Genomic DNA, 20,617 nt, shown 5'->3' on the forward strand with positions numbered 1-20,617 from the left:
CCAGCCCACTAGTCCAGTAAATCATTGGCACTGCTCAGTTTTCATACCCGACTGTTGAAACCAGAGGTGGGCAAACTACGGCCTGTGGGACTGTCCTGTCTTGCCCGGCCCTTCAGCTCCCGGCCAGGGAGCCTAGCCCTCGGCCCCTCCCCTGCTGTCCCCCTCTCCCGCAGCCTCAGCTCGTTGTGCTGCCAGCACTCTGGGCAGCGCACCTGGCTCCAGCTGGGCGGCATGGCTGCCAGTCCTGCTGCTCTGAGTGGCATGTAAGGGGGCGGGGAGCAAGGGGGTTGGATAAGGGGCAGGAGGGTCCGGGGGACGGGTAGGGGACAGTTGGATGGGATGGAGGTTGGGGGGGGGGCAGTCAGGGGATGGGGGGGTTGGATAGGCATGGGAGTCCTGGGGGGCCTGTCAGGGGGCGGGGTAGTCAGAGGACAGGGAGCAGGCAGGGGTTGGATAGGGGGTGGGGTTCTAGGAGGGGGTGGTCAGGGATTCTGAGAGGGGCAGTCAGGGGGCAGGAAGTGGGAGGGGGCGAAAGCCAGGCTATTTGGGGAGGCACAGCCTTCCCTACCCGGCCCTCCATACAGTTTCGGAACCCTGACGTGGCCCTCAGGCCAAAAAAAGTTTGCCCACCCTTGGTCTAAAGCGATTTTTGGCGAATATGAAACAAATGCAGAGGATTGTTACAGAGCTAACAGTGACTATTAAGGGGTCTGTACCTCTTCTCCATTTGATTGCTAAGTAATTTAGCAGATTATCTCCCCAGTTTACGTACACAAATCAAACTAATCCCACAGCTGTTGCAGGATTTTAAGCTATGAGTTAATAGTCCTTTTAAATCCTTCAACAGAAAACTCTGGACATTTAAAAATTAGTTTTTCCAGAGTAGTTGACTGGCTATTCACGTCCACAGTTAGTTCACATCAAGTTTCACTTTTATGTTCATGGCTGCCAACTCAGCCACAAAATACCGGAAGACATAAGGCACAGAAACTGTGTCGATTGTGTCGCTCTGATTGCACACAGTACAGTAGTATTTCCTATTGCGCGTGGTGGACCAGGAAGGCGGAGGCTTCTCCAACAAAGGAGAAAGCAAACTGCCACACTTGACACAGACGTGGGCCACAGACCGATCGGAACAGTTGAAGAGACGGTCATGCAGCAAGAAGGACGTGCCATGAGCCAACAAGGCATCGCGTTCCATCTCTCCAAAGCGAATCCCGCCCTGGACATTCCTCCCACCGATGGGCTGGTTGGTGACTTTATCTCTGGCTCCTGTCGTCCTCACTTGGAACTTGTCCGAGACCATGTGGCGCAGGCGTTGATAGTATACAACTCCAATAAAGATATCTGCCTCCAGTTCCACCCCACTGATTCCACTGTACATCCTCTCCGTTCCATAGTAGTTATAGCCAGCAGCCTTCAACATCTTGCCAAAGTATTCCAAGGCAGAGTTCTCCTCTGAAAACGTGAAGGGGGTGGCATCGTGACAGAGGCCATGCAACGCTGCAGACTTCCCTGCCATGCTCTCAATCAGCATTCCAATGGTCATTCGGGATGGAAAGCCATGAGGATTGAAGAGAATATCGGGAACCATTCCACTCTCTGTAAATGGCATGTCTTCAACTGGCCAGAGTCTGCTCAAAATACCCTTCTGTCCATGTCGGCTGGCAAATTTGTCCCCAATAGTTGGATTACGAGGGATTCTCATAGTGATGCAAACACTTTTAAATTTTCCATTTCCACTGTCATTGCTGCACACTTTGATGTTATCCACAATGCAACTTTCCTTACTCCTGGGAAGGGGAAAATAAAGAAAGTCAATGAAAGTTTCAGAGTTGTTAACTTGGCAGCTTTGTGCCAGGAACTTTTGTCTGGAAAGAGATATAATCTCAGACTGCTTTTAGAAAGAGACTTTATAAGTAGTACAGCCAAGCTATGTGAAATGAACTGGTTGTCTTGGGAAACTCAGCATTTCCTCAAGGAAGAAGCCATTTTGTAAGCATGGAGATCAAAACTACATTCAGGTTGGTTTTAGAAAGCATTACACTTGAAAAACGGGTTCCTCAAAGGCTGCTGGAGTCATTTCTAATACAATAATCAAAACTATGATTTCTAAAAGATTTTTGATTTATGCACCATGAACAATGTAGAGTAAGAAGCGATTAAAACTGATTAATCTTTGCACTCTGGGAATTGATGGTCAAGCCGAGTTTCAATATCTGGTAAGTTTCTTTACACTTTAAATGTGACCTGCAAACAAGAAAAAGTGGACTTGTGCCCCCTTTTTAATTTTTATTTAAATCATCATGAGCTATAAAGACGACCTGAAAGTTGTATGTATTTTTTAAAAAAAGGCTTTTCCTTTTACCCTCTCTTCCCCTTTCCATTAGAAAGTCATGTCTAGTCTTGACTGCAGACTAAGAGGACTAGAGAATTAGTGAAACAGTGAGATCACAAGTGCCCACAGAGAGAGAGCTGATGATCTGAAAGGGGTAGGAATTTTTAGTCAGAATATTCAAAAATGTTTTTGTTAATGCCTGCTTATTGTCAGCAACTAATACTTTAGTAAAAGGAAGGTTGCTCTTGTTGGTAAAAGATTCAACATCTTTGTCCTCTTAGTTTAAGGTGTCAAATCTCACAGATATCTCTGGGATCCTCCAGGGGGAAAAAAAGAAAGACAAACCTTGAGATTCCTGATATTTCTACGGCAGGGGTGGCCAACCTGTGGCTCCGGAGCCACATGCGGCTCTTCACAAGTTAATAGGCGGCTCCTTGACTCCGGGGCTGGAGCTACAGGCGCCAACTTTCCAATGTGCTGGGGGGTGCTCACTGCTCCCCCCTGGCTCTGCCACAGGCCCTGCCCCCACTCCACCCCTTCCCGCCCCCTGAGCCTGCAGTGCCCTCGCTCCTCCCCCCCCCCCCGAGCTTCCTGCACGCCACAGCTGATTGGGAGGGAGCGGGAGGCGCTGATCGGGAGAGAGGGAGGCGCTGATCGGCAGGGCTGCTGGTGGATGGGAGGCTCTGGAAACAGGGTTGGGGAGCTGATGGGGGGGCTGCTGATTTATTACTGTGGCTCTTTGGCAATGTACATTGGTAAGTTCTGGCTCCTTCTCAGGCTCAAGTTGGCCACCCCGTTCTAATGTATAATAAAAACAGCAGAACGAGCCCAGTCCCCCCAAAACCACCAACTATTAGGCCGTTCTTTATAACCCCAATTTTTTAAATATCCTTTTCGTGTCATCTTTAACATTCTGGGCCTGAAGATCAGCAGATGGAGGAGGCCACCCCCCACCCACACAGAGGAAGGTCACTGATCCTACATGGAGAGGGGTGTGCTTGTCTAGCTAGCGCACTGACAAGGTATCCTGACAAGTGGGTTCTATTCCTCGTTCTGCCGCAGACCCTGTGCCTTGGTTTCTCCGCGAGTAAGACAGGGATACCGCCTACCTCCCAGCAACGTGATAACGTTTGTTTATAATGGGTACAATTTTCAAACTGCCTGAGTGATGTAGGAGCCTAGCTCCCATTTTCCAAAGTGACTTAGGTCCTACACACCTCTCACTGGAAGTCACCAGAACTTAGGCTCCTCAGTTGCTTAAGCACCTGTAAAAATTTTACCCAGAGTGCCTTAAGAAATACTCGTGAAAGAAGCTATAGAGTACGAAAGCAGTGTAGTACTACACACGGAATGGCTGCAGGGGAAGGGGAGCGCAACAAAGATGAGCCGAAGTTCCGGAGTAGTGGAGAATGGGAGGTGAGGAATCTCATATGCACAAGCTCTCCTCACCAGAACTGTCTCCAGTTTTACTTTGTGGTAAGCCCACCTTTCGTGTGTGTCTTTCCCTGGCTTTGTGAAGAAGCATCTGCAGCTTTTCAACACTTGCAGGGCTCAGAGGAAAGCCAATATACTGGTGTGAAATCCATCTGCAATATTACTTACTCTTCCCTAGAGTGCATGCATCCAGTGAGAGATGCTTTATAAAAAGATACACAGACGCTTTCATTCTCTGGAATCATCAGGGAATGAATAAAGGACTCCTAAACCCTACAGGGCTGTCTGCACATCAGAGGATTTCTCAGAACTCTGCATTTGAGACGGTAACTAGAAGAGCTGAGCTCTGAACTCACTTGTAATAGGTTAGGAAGCTCTCCCCGGTATTGAGGTTCAGGTAGCTGTAGTAAGGATCCCCATACTGCAGTATGGATCCAATGTGCGGCAGTCCGTCAGCGTCTAGATTCTGTATAACCCTTGGATCACCAGGCTTGACTCCAAACACCAGACTGTCATCTCCTTGTTTGATTTTTTCAGCAAGATCTATGCTCTCCGTCTTGTAAACGCTGCCATGTGCAAATCCTCTCTCCCACGAAGCCTTACTTACAATCTGAACAAAAAAACCCAATAAACCAGAATCTTAGAAGAGTCCCTTCAGCGAGGCTTCTTCAAAGCTGACTTACCCAAAACAATCGTTTTTAAACAAGATGAAAACACTTATCTGATTTCAGTCTCTCCATTTTACACATTCACTCTCCCTAGGCTTCTATATTCCCCTTCCTCTGCCCACAAATGCTTTCTGAACCTCGGCAGAGAAAAAATGTACATATTACTGTGACCCACTTTTTTTTTTTTTTTTTTAAAAACATCCCTCTAGCTAAATAATCACATCCCTGCCAAAATAATCACAACCCCATAAACACCACACTTCCCACTGACATGACCCACTTCTCAAATGTTGCAAGTCCAGCGCCCAGGACAATGGGGCCGATTGCCAGTCGCAGGTCCCAGTGTGCTACAGCAATACAGATCAGAAATGTGAAAAGGGATTTATTTCCCCCTTCTTTACCAGACGGGGAAATTTGTGCGCCAGCAAAAGCAGGCAAGTAAACTCTTACCAACTGCTACTTCCATCCTTTGATGTTGCCCCCTGGCCCTGCTGCACAGCCTCTCTCTCAGCATTCCCCAGACAAGTAGGAAGGCAGACTGGACAGCAGAGCCAGGGAGGGAATGGCAGAGGAGAGCACATCATGGGGGAGACCTGCTCCCCAGACACTCCACAGCAGAGTCTAAGCTGTGGGGTGCAGCCTGTAAACAGGTGGAGAAGTAGAGGGCACATACTGTTAGGTGGCTTTTCATTTCCTTGCTTTTGTGCGCACACCCGCTGTGTGGCAAACTAAGATTGTTTGGGTTTTTTTTGCCAATTAGTCAAACATGTTTAATTCATGACTTAACTGGGAATCAACATAGCCAGTTCCTCACGTGACACAGTCAAGGCAGTATATTCCATTTCCTTTTCAATGACTTACCATTGCATCTTCCATGTCATAGCCAGTGTAGGAGATGACAGCAACGATTGCATTGGTGCCAATTGGATAGTTGTCCATGTCATAGTAATCATACATGGATGGCCGCACCAAGGGGCTTTGCGGGGTCTGAAGTCGGTACAGTTTATTATCTGAGCGTTCCTTATAAGTCAGAAGTGGAAAGCCCATAGTTTGCTTGCCTAGAACAAAGTAGAGACGGATTAAAACCAGTGGCAAAAAAATCACAATGTTCTGTCATAGCTTTGGTAGGGATAAAACTGATCCAGTTTGCAGAGTCTCTTCTTGTGTATAGAGAAAAAGTTGATGTTTTCCCCAAATCCAAAAAGTTCTCCTAAGCTTTCACTTTAAGACAGCACTGATGCAGATAAGAACTTCCCTTCCTGCTCCTCAATCACAAATTGCAAACTACTACTTAAACTCCTGTAGTAATTCATTCCTATCATTTAATAAGGTTTATTTTTAATATTCTCCCTCTTACAGTAATTCTAAAATATCCAGATGGAATGTCACTTTCATACTTACCATAAAAAATTAAAATCAAGGTTTTCTGTATTTGATATGTCTCTTCTGTCCTACATTTTCATACTATAAAATATTTTTTAACTCCTGGTCTGAATATTGATAAGCGATGCAACTTCTGAACAATGGGTTGCTATTTTATTCAGTTTACTATTTTCAGACAACCATGGGAAAATGACTGAACTACAAATCTGCTTCTTCAAAACCTTTCCAATTGGATTCTCTACTCCTTGGTCTTTGCTTCCTAGCAGGAGTAAGGTGGAATTCTGAGCTCTTGAAGCACTTTTTCACTTAGGGTGTATTAGGGTTTCACTTAGGGTTGTATGGAAAAGAGCACCCATTCCAAGGAGTAAGTGCCCTTGGTAAACTCTTAAAATACACACCATACGGACTCTGGCAATCACCCATCAATAGCACTGTGCCAGCAGCAACAGGGATTTAACAAACATTTAATAAACTCCACCAACAAAAGCCACCCTAGAGTCCCCAGCCTCACTCTTCTCTCAACACCTGCCAGCTGCACACTCTCTTTTATACCATTGACACTTCAGCTCAAGTGTCTTCACTAACCACAACTGTGGTAGTATGTCACGGGGAGAGAAGGGGTCTTGAAGAAAAGCCAGGCCATTTTAGGGCTTGATAGGTCTAAATCAACACAAAGTCAACCCAGAAACCAACAGGCCATCAGTGCAGATCATGGAGATCCAGTTTAATATGACCATGAAATACATACTGCTTAACACAGAGGCGGCTAAGTTCTGTACCAGATGCGGTTTCCAGACAGATTTAAGATATAGCCTCCCAGTGAGCACCCTGCAAAGTGACAAAGGTATGGATGACAGTTGCATGGTCTGCATCCAAAGGAAATGGACTCAAATCTCTTAGCCATGTGAAGCTTGGGGGAGGGGGAAAGAGGTGATCTTGCTGTGGCAGCTACCTGCTCTTCTAATAGCATTTGAGTGTTACCGGAGACCAGACTGAAAACCTGATCCACAGATGGCGCAGACACACCTCAAGATGGCCAATATTATTCCTGTTATATCTTCCGATTGTTTCCCCCAACCAATCTGCACCACCTCCATCTTGTCTGGGATGGAGTCTCAGCCAGTTCGCCCTCATAGCTGTGCCACTCTCCCCCAGACACGGAGCACCACAATGGACAGCTCTGGCCAGGTCAATGGATATGGAGATGTAGAGCTGTCTGTTAGCCGCATACTGCAACCCATGCCTCATCACTAAGCCTCCCAATGGCCTCACATACATATCACCCTGCTTGTTTAACAAAAGAGCGCCTCAGGGAGGAGCAGTTACCCCACACCACGCTCTGAGAGCGGTCAGCAAGGCAAGACCAGGACCATTCAGAGCATCCCACCCATCCTTGCTATGGATCAGAAACAAGTCCACACACCTCATGGTCAATGGTATCAAAGGCGGTTAATAGAGCTAATACCATCAGCAAGGATACCACTCTAAGGTCACTAGATACTGCGAGAACCGTCCCTTGAGGACAGCTGGGGGGCACAAGTCCAGTATGGCCATTCATGTGCCATCCCTGGAGCTTAGCCACTACCCTTGGAGGTGCGCATAGACATATCAAGCATCACTCAGCTTTAGAACTCATTGCCAATAGATATCACAGAGACCAAGAACTTAGTAGGATTAGAAAAGGGTTAGGAATTTGCATAGTTTAATGAGAACATACACAATTTCATCAGACAGTAATAAACCCCCAAAGTTTAGAAAGGATATAAATTCTCATGCTTTCAGGCATGAGTCGCGTCTATCTGATGGGGTTAAGACATTTCTTTGTAGACATTTTCTTCAAAATTTGAAGTGAAGTGGAGGATGGGTTCTTGAATTAGGATCCCTGAAAATATAGCAGGCAGGCAGACCCACACACTCTCAACACTCAACTTATTTGCCACTTATTGGCAAAAAAAGAAATAAACCCAATTTCCTTGGATTCTGCTGAGGTCCTGTGCCTTTGACCATATTTTGAAACAGTAACTTCCCCTATCAAAAATTCACATTAGAGAACGTCTGCTCCAGAGAGCTCAGCACTGCACATGAGAAACGAGGACTCTTAAGCCCTGTCTCTTGAGCAGTAACTGAGCCTGACTGCTGGGGAAGTTTGTCATGGGGGAGGGAGGGGGGACGGACACCTTTTCCTTTGAAAGGCTTGCAAGGGATACTGATGAGCCTCCCAAGTCCCATGGGGTTGTGAGGGGAACCAACAGTCCCCTCTAAGGTTTGTTGGAGGTTCTCCCCTCCTGCAAAGCACATGAGGATACAAAGGAAAGGGGAATGAAGGAGTCTTGGATCTGATTTTTTTCCTTCCTCTTGCATGTGGAAACTTGGGGCATTGTTTGATGGCAATATTTAGCACAGTACTTACCCATCTGGCATTGGTACATGTTTCTGGGACTCTGGTTGTGATCAGAGAACGGAATGAAGTTGGCCACCACACTCAGTATGCTATGAGGAAAGAGCTCCTGGTGAGTGGTCACGCCAGGCACAATTTCATCCTCAAGGACAGCAATGTTCATGAAGACCTGAGATAAGCAAAGTCCAATTTAATTACCAAATTGATCTTTTTAAGGGTAAATAAAGCTGTCTCCAATCACTTTCATTCACTTACATAGCTCCAGCTGCTCTATTTGGTAACTTAGTGTATTAGTGTGTAAAGAGGACTATGCAAAAACCAAACACAACTATGGCTACTTCTACCCTGAGCTAGGGATGTGACTCTCAGCTTGCGTAGACATTTTCACGCTAGTTCTCATCTGCGCTAGCGTACTACACACAGTAACGTGGCTGCAGTACCCCAAGCAGCGGCAGCATGTGCTAGCAGCCCCAAGGACGTGCCCACAGGGTTCAGGTTCATTGTACTTGGGACGGCTAGCATGGCGCTGCCCTTGTCACCAGAGCGACACTACTGTTGTGGTGTGAGCTGGGAGTCGTCACCTCGTCACCCCCCGCCCCCGTAGCGTAGATGTAAACGACCCTTCTCATACACCACATTCCCAGCCCTGAGGAGGGGAAGTAAAACTGGGAAGGGGAATGTCACTCCAGCCTTTCCATGGTTTTAAGTCACTACGTAAGCATTCTTTCTGAAAGCTAAGTGTCATGCCAGAAGACAGGGTAGGTGAACACAAGGAAGTAATCCACACAAAAGCCTTCATTCAGGGACAGTTAATATTGAGAGCACATATCAGTAACTGAAGGGTAAAAACCCTTACAAGCACAAAGTGGTTATCAAAGTACACACCAGTAAAAAGCTAGAAAACTCTAAGGTCACCCAAGCAAACTTAATTGCCCTGTTGACAACATCAGCTTCCCACCTCCCCTTCATTGTTCCTTTCATAGATATTTTTGTAAGGTGTGTGTTATTTTTGGATCAAAGACTTTTCTCTAATGGCCACTGCTTTGTAATAAACAAACACGTTAGACAGACCCATGCACAGTACCTGTTCCAGAGTACCAATCAATTCTTCCTTTCCCAAGGCCAAATTTCTCACAGGCCGAACCATCCTGCAAGGGGTAGTAAAAATGAATAATCCTGGATACAGACTAGGTTTTCCTGTCATTGGAATAAGGACTACCTCAGTCCAGGCTGGAATTTTCTTTTCTTGCATTACCTGTTCTCACATATACAGAAAAAAAGCCAGTTAGAAAACTTGTAATAAATGAAGATTTTTTTGCATCCAATAGCCTATTTTCCCCTGCAAATGAAAATCTTAGTCACACAAGTAGCTACACAAATTCACTGTTTCATATATTTAAAAAAAAAAATATTTGCATCAAAATCTCTACAAAACCGGAGAAAAACAATTGCATTTTAAATTGCTACGACCAACACACACCTTGATGCTGCAATGCTTTGGTGGCAGTGCCTGATAAATAGGCATAAAATTAAATTAAAACATGATAAAATTCAAATAAAACCAAATGAATGGGTCAGACACAAAAATGAAGGGAGGAAACGTTTGGGAAGTGTTAAAAATTATTTCGGAATCTGAGGCAAGCCTCAAGGTGCACCACATTGCATATTGTCTAGCACAGTAGATTCAGACTGCTTCTTTTAAGTCACGTCACATCAAACAAGGCAACCTTAAAGTGCCGGAGAGTATCTGCAATCCTAGGAGCCATATCTTTTTCTACCCAGCCTACTAACGAGCCATCCAGTGTAACTGGGTAACACTCTGCATAGGGTTGGCTTGGAGTCCCATCAACTGGAGTGACACCTGGGAAAGAACCAAGGAAGTCATTAATGCCGAAAGTAGTGATCCACACCAAACATTCTTCAGGATCTTAGAAACATTCTAGAGCAGCATATAGGAAATGCTTTACATTTTGCTTTGCCCACTACATATATTAAGAATCTAAATATCAGGTATACACTATTTTTCCATATGCTGCCTGAATTATATTCAGATTTAAAACAATAAAAAGTGGTTTGATGACCACAAGAAAATAAAACTCTTAGATGAGTTGTTCTTTTACTAAATAGTCATTGGTGACCTTATAAAAGCACAAATAATGATGCTTTTTGGAAACATTTCTATGCATTTATCTCTCTGTACACATGAACCTGCTCATTCTACAGTATGCAGCTTTTATTAGTTCAGTACCCCCAAGTAATTGTATTGATACTCAATCAACATTTTAAAAACGTCAGTGCTGTGTACGCGATACAGTATTTTTGGTCATTAACCAAAATGCAGGTTTAGCCATGTTGAAGTGTTTTTGTTTTAATGATATCCAGTGAAGACACGGCTCTGTGGGGTCCTGCAGAGATCATCATCAGCTGTTTTCTCTGTAAGTTTTTCTTAAGTTATTAACTCAACGGAACCTACCTAAGGAGCAGAGCAAAGGTGGCAGGGACAAGGTGTAGGCTGACTTCGTCACTATTTCGCAGACAGTCGTAATATGGTTCATCAGCCCACAGGGCTCTCCATCGGGGGTGTGCACAGGGCACAGGAAGCCCCAGGATTCTGGCAGCAGTTTGCGCACTGTGGTGGTTCTCATCTTGGCAAATGCAGCACCTCTGTGTACGCAGCGAAAATGGGATAGGTAACGAATAAAATTCAGCTTGTCTGCCACCACACACAGACCAGAATCTTGTAGCATACCCAGACCTTTAAAAAACAAAAGCCAGATTTAATGTGTGAGCTGATATTAATGAAGGACATTTGCAAAATACAATTCTGTAAATCATCTTCATTAGACTCATGCATAGAATTCTAAAAGATTGACATCAAAGGAGAGATTCTCAGCTTATTAAGCTATATCTACATTTGAGGGGTTCAGTGGACTGGTAAATGGGCTATACAGCCTTTACACTCAAGGTCACTGGATCAAATCCAGCTCAAATTGGTAGCAACCAAAAGTTACTCACACTTGTTCGGTGCTCTATGTGAAATGAGTTAACAGTCTCAAAGCTGACTGCAAAACTAAGTTTGTTCCATGAAAATTTTATCAATTTGTTTCCCTATTTTTCATTGAAGTTTCACTTCAGAAAATTTCCAGTGGTCTATTGTAGGCTCAGCCCAGTCTCCAGTGGACATAAAACAGTATCATATTAGACATGATGTTTGTAGCCTCAGTGCACAGGCCAAGGATTGAATGGGCTCTGATGATAGAAACTACTGCACTTGGATAGTTTAACTCAGAGGGGAGGGAGTACAGAGAAGTAGCCAGCACTTCCATACACCATGCTGTGCCTTTTCCAGGAGAACGGACATTATTTTCAAAGCAATCAATGCGGCTTCTTTTAGCAATGCTAAATGTAAAGATATATAATCCTGTATCTGAATATAAATAACGTATATATTTTAATATACATATGATCCAAAGTCTGAGGAAAAAATCTAATCCTTTTGTGAAAAAGCTTCTTGTTCATATGGAGCTTCATGAATTCAACTTGAGCAAATATTCAGTAGACAAAATGATACTTTAAGAGAAGAGGCTTGAAAAATGTATATCCATCAGCACCTCTCTGTGGAGAGCTAAAATTGTATCGCAGGAACAGAATGAGGTGCAAGATAAAATTTACCTGTTTTAGAGCGCAGGTTACCAGTAGCAAGGAGATATTCAAATGGCCTTGTAACATCAATTCCCATGCTGAATAGCTTCATCATATTTTCTGAATTTATGGTTATATTGGTCTTTTGAGATCTTTTGTCCAAGGCTACTTTAACAGAAAGCAACCAAGCTTCCATCCTCTCCTAAGATTTAAAAACGAGACATGTTAAAACTGAGGACATGTATTGCTGGAGAATGTCAGTTTTGTTGATAGGTTTCAGAGTAGCACCCATGTTAGCCTATCCGCAAAAAGAACAGGAGGACTTGTGGCACCTTAGAGACTAACAAATTTATTTGAGCATAAGCTTTCGTGAGCTACAGCTCACTTCATCGGATGCATTCAGTGGAAAATACAGTGGGGAGATTTATATACACAGAGAACATGAAACAATGGGTGTTACCATACACACTGTAACGAGAGTGGTCAGGTAAGGTGAGCTATTACCAGCGGGGGGGGAGGAGGAGGAGGAGAACCTTCTGTAGTGATAATCAAGGTGTGCCATTTCCAGCAGTTGACAAGAACATCTGAGGAACTGCGGGCATGGGGTGGGGGGTAAACATGGGGAAATAGTTTTACTTTGTGTAATGACCCATCCACTCCCAATCTTTATTCAAGCCTAAATTAATTGTATCCAGTTTGCAAATTAATTCCGATTCAGCAGTCTCACGTTGGAGTCTGTTTTTGAAGTTTTTTGTTGAAGAATTGCCACTTTTATGTCTGTAATCGAGTGACCAAAGAGATTGAAGTGTTCTCCAACTGGTTATTGAATGTTATAATTCTTGATGTCTGATTTGTGTCCATTTATTCTTTTACATAGAGACTGTCCAATTTGGCCAATGTACATGGCAGAGGGGCACTGCTGGCACAATATATCACATTGGTAGATGCGCAGGTGAACGAGCCTCTGATAGTGTGGCTGATGTGATTAGGCCTGAGGAGGGACTCTACATAGCCAGACAATCCTGCTAGGCAGCTCTCCAACACCACTTTCTACAAGCCATTACCCTCTGGTCCCACTGAGGGTTACCAAAAGAAACTACAGCATTTGCTCAAGAAACTCCCTGAAAAAGCACGAGAACAAATCCACACAGACACTCCTGGAACCCCAGTTCAATCTCTTTGGTCACTTGATTACAGACCTAAAAGTGGCAATTCTTCAACAAAAAAAACTTCAAAAACAGACTCCAACGAGAGACTGCTGAATTGAAATTAATTTGCAAACTGGATACAATTAACTTAGGCTTGAATAAAGACTGGGAGTGGATGGGTCATTACACATAGTAAATGTATTTCCCCATGTTTATCCCCCCCCACCCGCCACCTTGATTATCACTACAAAAGGCTCCCCCCACCCCCCCCAGCCCGCTCTCCTGCTGGTAATAGCTCACCTTACCTGACCACTCTCGTTACAGTGTGTATGGTAACACCCATTGTTTCATGTTCTCTGTGTATATAAATCTCCCCACTGTATTTTTCACTGAATGCATCCGATGAAGTGAGCTGTAGCTCACGAAAGCTTACGCTCAAATAAATGTGTTAGTCTCTAAGGTGCCACAAGTCCTCCATTAGTTTTGTTGATGAAGCTGTTAGTCAGATCTTGTGCACAAATAAGTGAAGCAGGGTTTCAGGAGAGAATTGAAGGTACAAAAGTCTGCAGGGTTTGATGGTACACTGTAACTGATTACTGAGAAATAACGCTTTTTGGAAAGGAAGATGGTATATCTAAGAAGCCAGAGACTGAGCTTGAAGTGAAGGATGTCAGTATGCTCGTTGGATTGTCTCCAGGTGAACTCAGCAGCACAAGAGAACTCCTTGCCTAACCTAAAGAGTCTGAAAAGGCTCTTACCTGACTTCATTGCTGCCCTTGATAACTAAATGATTTATAGTAATGGAGGATTTTTCCCCACCCTGAATTGATTTACTCTTATTAAGTCTGTAAACGGCTCCAAAAATTAATGCATTTTATTTTGACTTGATTTCCTTAATTACTGTTGATATTTTACTCCTATGCGGATAGTCAAGATTCATTTTTTATTTCTGAATCATCATTGCAAGGAGGGCATAAAAAATATGAAAAAAGAGTAAGTGAACCAAGTGCTGTTTTAGGCAAATCTTGCTGCCAGATGACACCAGCCTGGTGACATACATCCGATTCCATCTCTGTTAATTTACATCTGTTATTCAACAGCACATGTGAAGATTCTAAAATTACAATGACTAAATTTGCCAGAATGCTGTTGCTTCTTCACATACTTAATTGTTCCCTAAAATGCTCTGAGATCACATAAAAAGCACTACAGAAATAAAATACAAAGCTAGATTAATTGGAATCTTCGGTTTAACCAATTTTATGAATTATTTGTATCAGTTGTGCTGGTAGATAGAGTGGGGCACTAAACCTGACATTAGAGCCACATGGTGTGAGGTGTATTTTACTGACTGGAAAATCAAGGTGCAGAGATATTAAATGACAAATCAAGGTCACATAGGAAATCAGTGGCAAAGCCAGAAATTGAGCCCAGATCTCCCAAGTCCCAGCACAATGCCTTAACCACAAGCCCATCCCTTCCTTGTCTTTTAAAAGAGACCAACGATCACAATTTGTGAAAATTTTACTCCTTGTCGTGATGCACTGTGTTGCTACTCCTTTCTGAACTAGCTCATTAACATTTAAACTGATAGTCTTTGTTTCAGAACACAGACCAGTATTACAAATGCCTCAGTTCTAGCTTAGTCTTTTGGAGTACAGGGCTCTGAACAGACATAGCACAAAGGTCTCCTATACTAGGGGCTCTCAACCTTTCTCTTTCTGAGACCCCCCCCCCAACATGCTATAAAAATTCCATGGCCCGTCTGTGCCACAAAAACTGTTTTTCTGCATATAAAAGCCAGGGCCACTGTTAGGTGGTAGCAACCAGGCCCCACTCCACAGAGGGCCCCGTGAGGCTAAGCTGCTCAGGCTTTGGCTTCAGCCCCAGGTAGTGGGGCTTCGGCTTTCTGCCTTGGGCCCCAGCAAATCTAATGCTGACCCTGCTTGGCCGACCCCCTGAAACTTGCTTGCGGGCCCCCAGGGGGCTCGGACCCCTGGTTGAGAACCACATCCCATACAAGAGAAAGACACAAAATGAGTATTTGCAGCTACAGTTATTCTAATTTGCAATCCCCAGTGATTATTAGTGTTGAGCAAATGCACGCATAGCTTCTGCCACCTGCAACTCCTACAGTTGTGGTTACTGAAAGCACTTCAGCTCAGGCACCAATGGGCAGACCTGAAAAGAATGGCTTTCCTAGCACAAGCAAGGAATGAGCTTTGTTGTGCCCCCTGACTGTGCATTCTCAGCACAAAGGCCCATGGCTAGCTAAGGGACAAGATGAGGACAGCAGCACAAAGTTACATGCTGTCCAAATAAGACTGGGGCCAAGTTCAGGTTAGCATATATGAGCCACAACAGCTTTCCTCCCTCATTTGCATGCAAGATTCATAAGCCAGGCAATGCACCATGTGACAGGCAGCAAACCAGAGCATCATGGAGATTTAAGGGACTAAACTGATCGATTAACAATGCCCCTCTGCCATGTACATTGGCTAAACCAGGCAGACTCTATGCAAAAGAATAAATGGACACAAATCAGACGTTTAAGAATTGTAACATTCAAAAACCAGTCAGAGAAACACTTCAACCTCCCTGGACACTCAATTACAGACCTAAAAGTCGCAATTATTCAACAAAAAAACTTCAAAAACAGACTCCAACGAGAAACAACAGAACTGGAATTAATCTGCAAACTAGACACTATTAAATTAGGCTTGAATAAAGACTGGGAGTGGATGAGTCATTACACTAACAAAACTATTTCCCCATTCTAATTTTCCCCCTACTGTTACTCACACCTTCTTGTCAACTGTTTGAAATGGGCCATCCTGATTATCACCACAAAAGTTTTTTTTCTCTTGCTGATAATAGCCCACCTTAATCGATTGGTCTGTTAAGAGTTGGTATGGCAACCCCCATTTTTTCATGTTCTCTGTGCATATATCTATATCTATCTATATCTTCCTACTGAATTTTCCACTGTATGCATCTGATGAAGTGGGCTTTAGCCCACGAAAGCTTATGCTCAAATAAATTTGTTAGTCTCTATGGTGGCACAAGTACTCCTTGTTCTTTCAACTTTATACCTAGATGCTACAAACAATGAAGGTATCAGTTTCTCCAAAACGGTTATAAGGATCTTTCATAAAGCAAAGTGTTAGCCAATCTAAATAGAAGGGTTGTGACCAGCTCCCTCTATAATGGAAAAAAAGAACTAACACGGGGCAGTTGAACAAAAAGTTCTTCCTGATGCTTCACTACAACTGTATTGAGACCGTTTCCACAGTAGGAACAAAGTTATCCTGCTTCTCTAAAGACTTCCCCACAGAGGATTCTCACTCCTGGGTCAGTGTCCCTGAGCATGAAGCCAGCAGAACACCCTCCATCACAACCCCCAATGGGTGTCCTATGCCAAGACACTCACTCTTGTATTGCTGCCCATGCATTCCAAGCCAGTTCCTTCTTTATCTAGTTTGGGGAAGGTGTTCCCTACAGATCAACCCAAAGTATATCCTTTCTGATATTTCTAACCCCTCCTTGCCAATCAAACTTAAAAAAAATAACAAATAAAAATTTGTCTGTCTTGGACCTGATGTCTTAATACTCCTGTCCCAAAACGCCATCCATTGGTGCTTTGGTCACTTGATTCTAACAGTATCTCAAAGCACTCTCCCAACATGTTCAGACATCACGGCACCCTTTGGTGCTTGCTTCCCAGAACTGGCAGCAGCTTGGGGCCCCGGTGCAGTCATTTGCTCTCCAATCATTCGGTGCACTTTACTGCAGCCCTGACGCAAACTCTTCCTTGTTATCTTTGGTGCATTAGATCAGCTGCACTGTATCAACGCAGCCAAATACACTCTTAGCTACTCCACCTCAGAGGACTTAACTCAGCACATCCTACTCAGTGTCCTATGATGCCTGGTGCCTCCATGCATCTTAGCATACTTAGGGGTTTCTGACCTTTCCTTTCTAGAGATGGTTTTGAAGCAGGATGAAGCAGGCTTGTGGACTTGTGGTAGAAAGATGTCCTGTACAAATGGTCATAGCCAAGGTCAGTGCTGCCTGAGTGTCTCATGTGATGTACATGGGTGTTTAAATCTGCCTACAGATGTCTCCTTGAACACTTGGGAAATGAAGAACATACCTGCTGTCCTACAACTGACACAAGGTTGGCCTGGAGTGACTCAAAAGTGAAATCCTCAGAGTGCAGGCCTGAGCTGGGGGTCTGCCAACAGCATTCGGCACAGGGGTCTGTCGACAGCATTCGGCACAGTGTTGACTGAGGGAGTGATGCCAGCTTTATACTGAGAAGCTGAGATGCTAATTCAGGAGTGAGAATCCTGTGTGTGGTGTGTTTAGTGGATAATACTTCGCTCTCGCTGTAGATGTTATAGTGCTCTAACAAACGAGGATGAGCAAAGAGCATCATCCCTATTCCACAGACAGGCTAGCAGGCACAGAAAGGTTAAGTGACATATCCAAGGTCACACAGCAAACCAGGGGCAGAGTTGGAAACACCATCTAGATCTTTTGAATCTCAATCCTCAGCATGATCCACCAGAGCCCAGCTGCCTCCCCACAAGCTCCTCTTATACGAGCCATTCAAATACGCCACATGCTGGATTCAGATTTGCTCTCTTTTCTGTATATCTAGAGGTTCTCCTGCCACTCACAGCTTTAAACACTTTAAGGCATTACCTTTAAGAACATGAGGTAAAGCTGCCCTGGGGTAAGCACCTCCTGATTCATAAGGCTATCTGGATTCTCCTCCATGCACTCTTCTTTGGCAAAAGCAAACAGCTTCCGGGTCATCAGACAAAGCAAGTAGAACTTCTCAGTTTTGGTTTTCAAGTGTATACAGATGCACTGACTGTAGGAATAGGAAGAAAAAGGGCCAATTAACTCCATCTCTAACAGAATTTATGGTCCAAGGTCCCGCCTGAACAGCCCTTGACCAAACTCTTATTCACTAACTCAAAAGTTAAGCTGCATAACAGTTTCCCCCACACACGTCTGGGGGTTTTTCAAAAATTTCAACGCAGACCACGGCCTGAAAGGGTTGAGAGACATCCCTCTCATCATCCTTAGAGATGCAAATCTTCCAGAACATGACTGAGGCACATCAGCAGGTGAGCCTGCACTGCTGCTCCCAGTACTGTGCCTGTTATTTGGATGAAGAGAGACTCCTGGAATGTTAATTCTACACCTTTTTAAGCACCAAATTGACTTAAAAGCACAAAATTATTTTGAGACAGATCCACATGAAGGCTAAATTTCGTACACGGATTTCACATAAAATGTGGTGCAATCATATATGTGCATCACTAACTCTGTTCCACAGAGAAATAGTAAACACAAAATGCACTCAAAATAAATGTTTTCAGTGCTACCGTAGCCATGTTGGTCCCAGGATAGGAGAGAGACAAGGTAGGAAAGGTTATATCTTTTACTTGATCAGCTTCTGTTGGTGAAGGGACACAGCTTTTGAACTTGTCCCTTCCAGCAACAGAAGCTGGTTCAATAAAAGATATTACCTCACCTACTTTGTCTCCCTCTAAATAAATGGTAAATAGAAAATGTACTCACTAAAACTCTGTTACTGCCATGCAACATCACAATCAAACCTCCTATCCATGTCCCAGCAGAGCACTCAGTTATAAAATTTTGGTCTGAATACAGCTTAACATGGGCAAGACAAAGTACAGACTTCCTAAATTCCTGTCAGAGCAGATCAGCTACAAGCTTACTTTCCCAGAGGCAAGTGCCATGATTAGGTAGCACCTATCGCCCTTGCTTATCTTAGCATTGCCATGACTGTTTCCACTCTGTACTCCCTTGTATTTAAGTGTTTATGACTCAACTATAAAGGTCCACTCTGGGCCAAAACTTGGCAGGAAAATTTTTTCAAAATATGCAAGTTATAATTATCAAAGCTCAATTGAACGAGGTGCACACCGTATCGAGTGCCTTCAGCTTCCTCCTGTCTCAACTCCCACTTCAACTGAAAACCCTTTCTGATGAACAAAATGTTCAGTTTAGTCCATATGGACGAAGAGCCCCAGGATATTTTTAAAGGAAAAAAATAGATAGTTTAACCTTGAAATTCCGATTCTCTGAAGATCATCATGAAGGATTCTTACTCCTGACTCTTGTCCTTCCAGATGACTCTGACTCTTAACATTTTTAACCCTTTGAGTCACCAGTAGGCTGGCCTGAGGTCTCTACCGCACTGACCATGCTCTAAATACAGGTCTCTCAAGGACTCTGGAGCCTTCCAATCAGTTCCTTTCAAGGGCTAGCAGCATGAGCTCCTCAACTCAAAACACTTGTATCATGAACCAGGGATTCCCTAATACCACTTCCTCCTTCCCCCCCACCCCTTAAAAATATTCAAAGTAAAAACTGGAATGGAATGCGGTGTCCTATGTTATTCCACGGAGCAAGCATTTATTTTCTCTCCTCTACCTAAAAATATACTCCCCAAAAACCTTTTAAGATAAACTTCACTCACCCTGTTATGCTCAAGTGCAAAGGACTTCAAACAATGGGTTAAATGCCAAGCAGGCTGTGGTACAGTAGATTCAGAGTTAAGGCAGTGCTCACTGTTCAATTTCCTAACATCTATCTCTCAGTGTTGAGGATATTTAGATCTTTTATAAAACCCACTACAAAGCCATATGGCAAAATGCACGAAGGACCAAGTCTCAGCTATCCTCCGAAATCATGCTCACATATTTGGTGGATATGTATTTGCAGACAGATTAAGGTAAATGCAAAGTTTCCAGAAACTGGCTGAAAACTGGCCCCATAATGTTATTCGGGGGTGGATGTCTCTCTAAATTTTTGTCCTTGAGTTTACTGAAAAGCTGGTCATGATACAGTAAGGTCAGACAGTGAAATGTGACTACATCTGTAGTTCAATCATTTACTTATATATTGCTATATGAATACGTACTCCAAAAGGAATTCTGCAGCTTGCTCATTTGGGTACCACTCAGGAAGGTTGAGTTTCACTCGGAAGCATTTCCCAATGTAGTTAAGGACCTGCTTCTGCGTGGCACAGCCCTCCTCCATTACCATTCTCAGCATCTGAGAGATGCAGTTCTTATAGAAGGAGTTGTCTTCTCTTCCTTTGATCAACTCTTGAAAAATCTGGTAATCTGAGAAACCAGCTAATGCCTGGAGGAGAGAAAGGCACCAGATCAGAGAACAAAGAAAAACCAAGAGTAATAAATCACCATGTCTAATTAAATTATAGAATGGGACCAGGTCACTCCAGTCACTTATGCTGGTTTATGCTCCTCTGTCCTAATACCCTTCCCCTAAAATGAAAACAGTTTCTGAGGTTCGATTAGCTGTGGAGAAAGACCCTGGGTATACACAATCTGATGATCACCACTAATGCCCTACCCTAATGAAGCCCCTGGAAAAGCAAAAGCTGGGTTAATACAGACAATGATGAATAAAAATAGTTTTTCTTTATTTAAATAAGATTTTTTATATTTTTATAGACTGACCTTGCTTACAATATAAATTTAATTCCCAATTTGTCTCAAATCACTAATTATTGACATTTAAGTAAATTGAAAATAAGTGG

At 43.7% G+C, this 20,617-nt stretch overlaps 1 protein-coding gene across 1 annotated transcript in view; it reads right to left on the reverse strand.

Moving 5' to 3' along the window:
- Window positions 1–443: 443 nt before the first annotated feature.
- Window positions 444–20,617, reverse strand: part of POLR1B (RNA polymerase I subunit B) — a 33,295-nt gene continuing 13,121 nt past the window's right edge. The window contains exons 6-15 of the mRNA XM_074949808.1: window positions 19,976–20,199; window positions 17,719–17,890; window positions 11,894–12,065; window positions 10,695–10,976; window positions 9,949–10,082; window positions 9,306–9,476; window positions 8,234–8,390; window positions 5,302–5,498; window positions 4,129–4,382; window positions 444–1,793 (exon numbers count right to left, since the gene is read on the reverse strand). Coding sequence (XP_074805909.1) covers window positions 911–1,793; window positions 4,129–4,382; window positions 5,302–5,498; window positions 8,234–8,390; window positions 9,306–9,476; window positions 9,949–10,082; window positions 10,695–10,976; window positions 11,894–12,065; window positions 17,719–17,890; window positions 19,976–20,199 — 2,646 coding nt within the window. The 3' untranslated portion in view covers window positions 444–910. The remainder of the gene's footprint in view (window positions 1,794–4,128; window positions 4,383–5,301; window positions 5,499–8,233; window positions 8,391–9,305; window positions 9,477–9,948; window positions 10,083–10,694; window positions 10,977–11,893; window positions 12,066–17,718; window positions 17,891–19,975; window positions 20,200–20,617) is intronic.

This window comes from Natator depressus, chromosome 3 (assembly GCF_965152275.1).
Source record: "Natator depressus isolate rNatDep1 chromosome 3, rNatDep2.hap1, whole genome shotgun sequence".
NCBI lineage: Eukaryota > Metazoa > Chordata > Testudines > Cheloniidae > Natator > Natator depressus.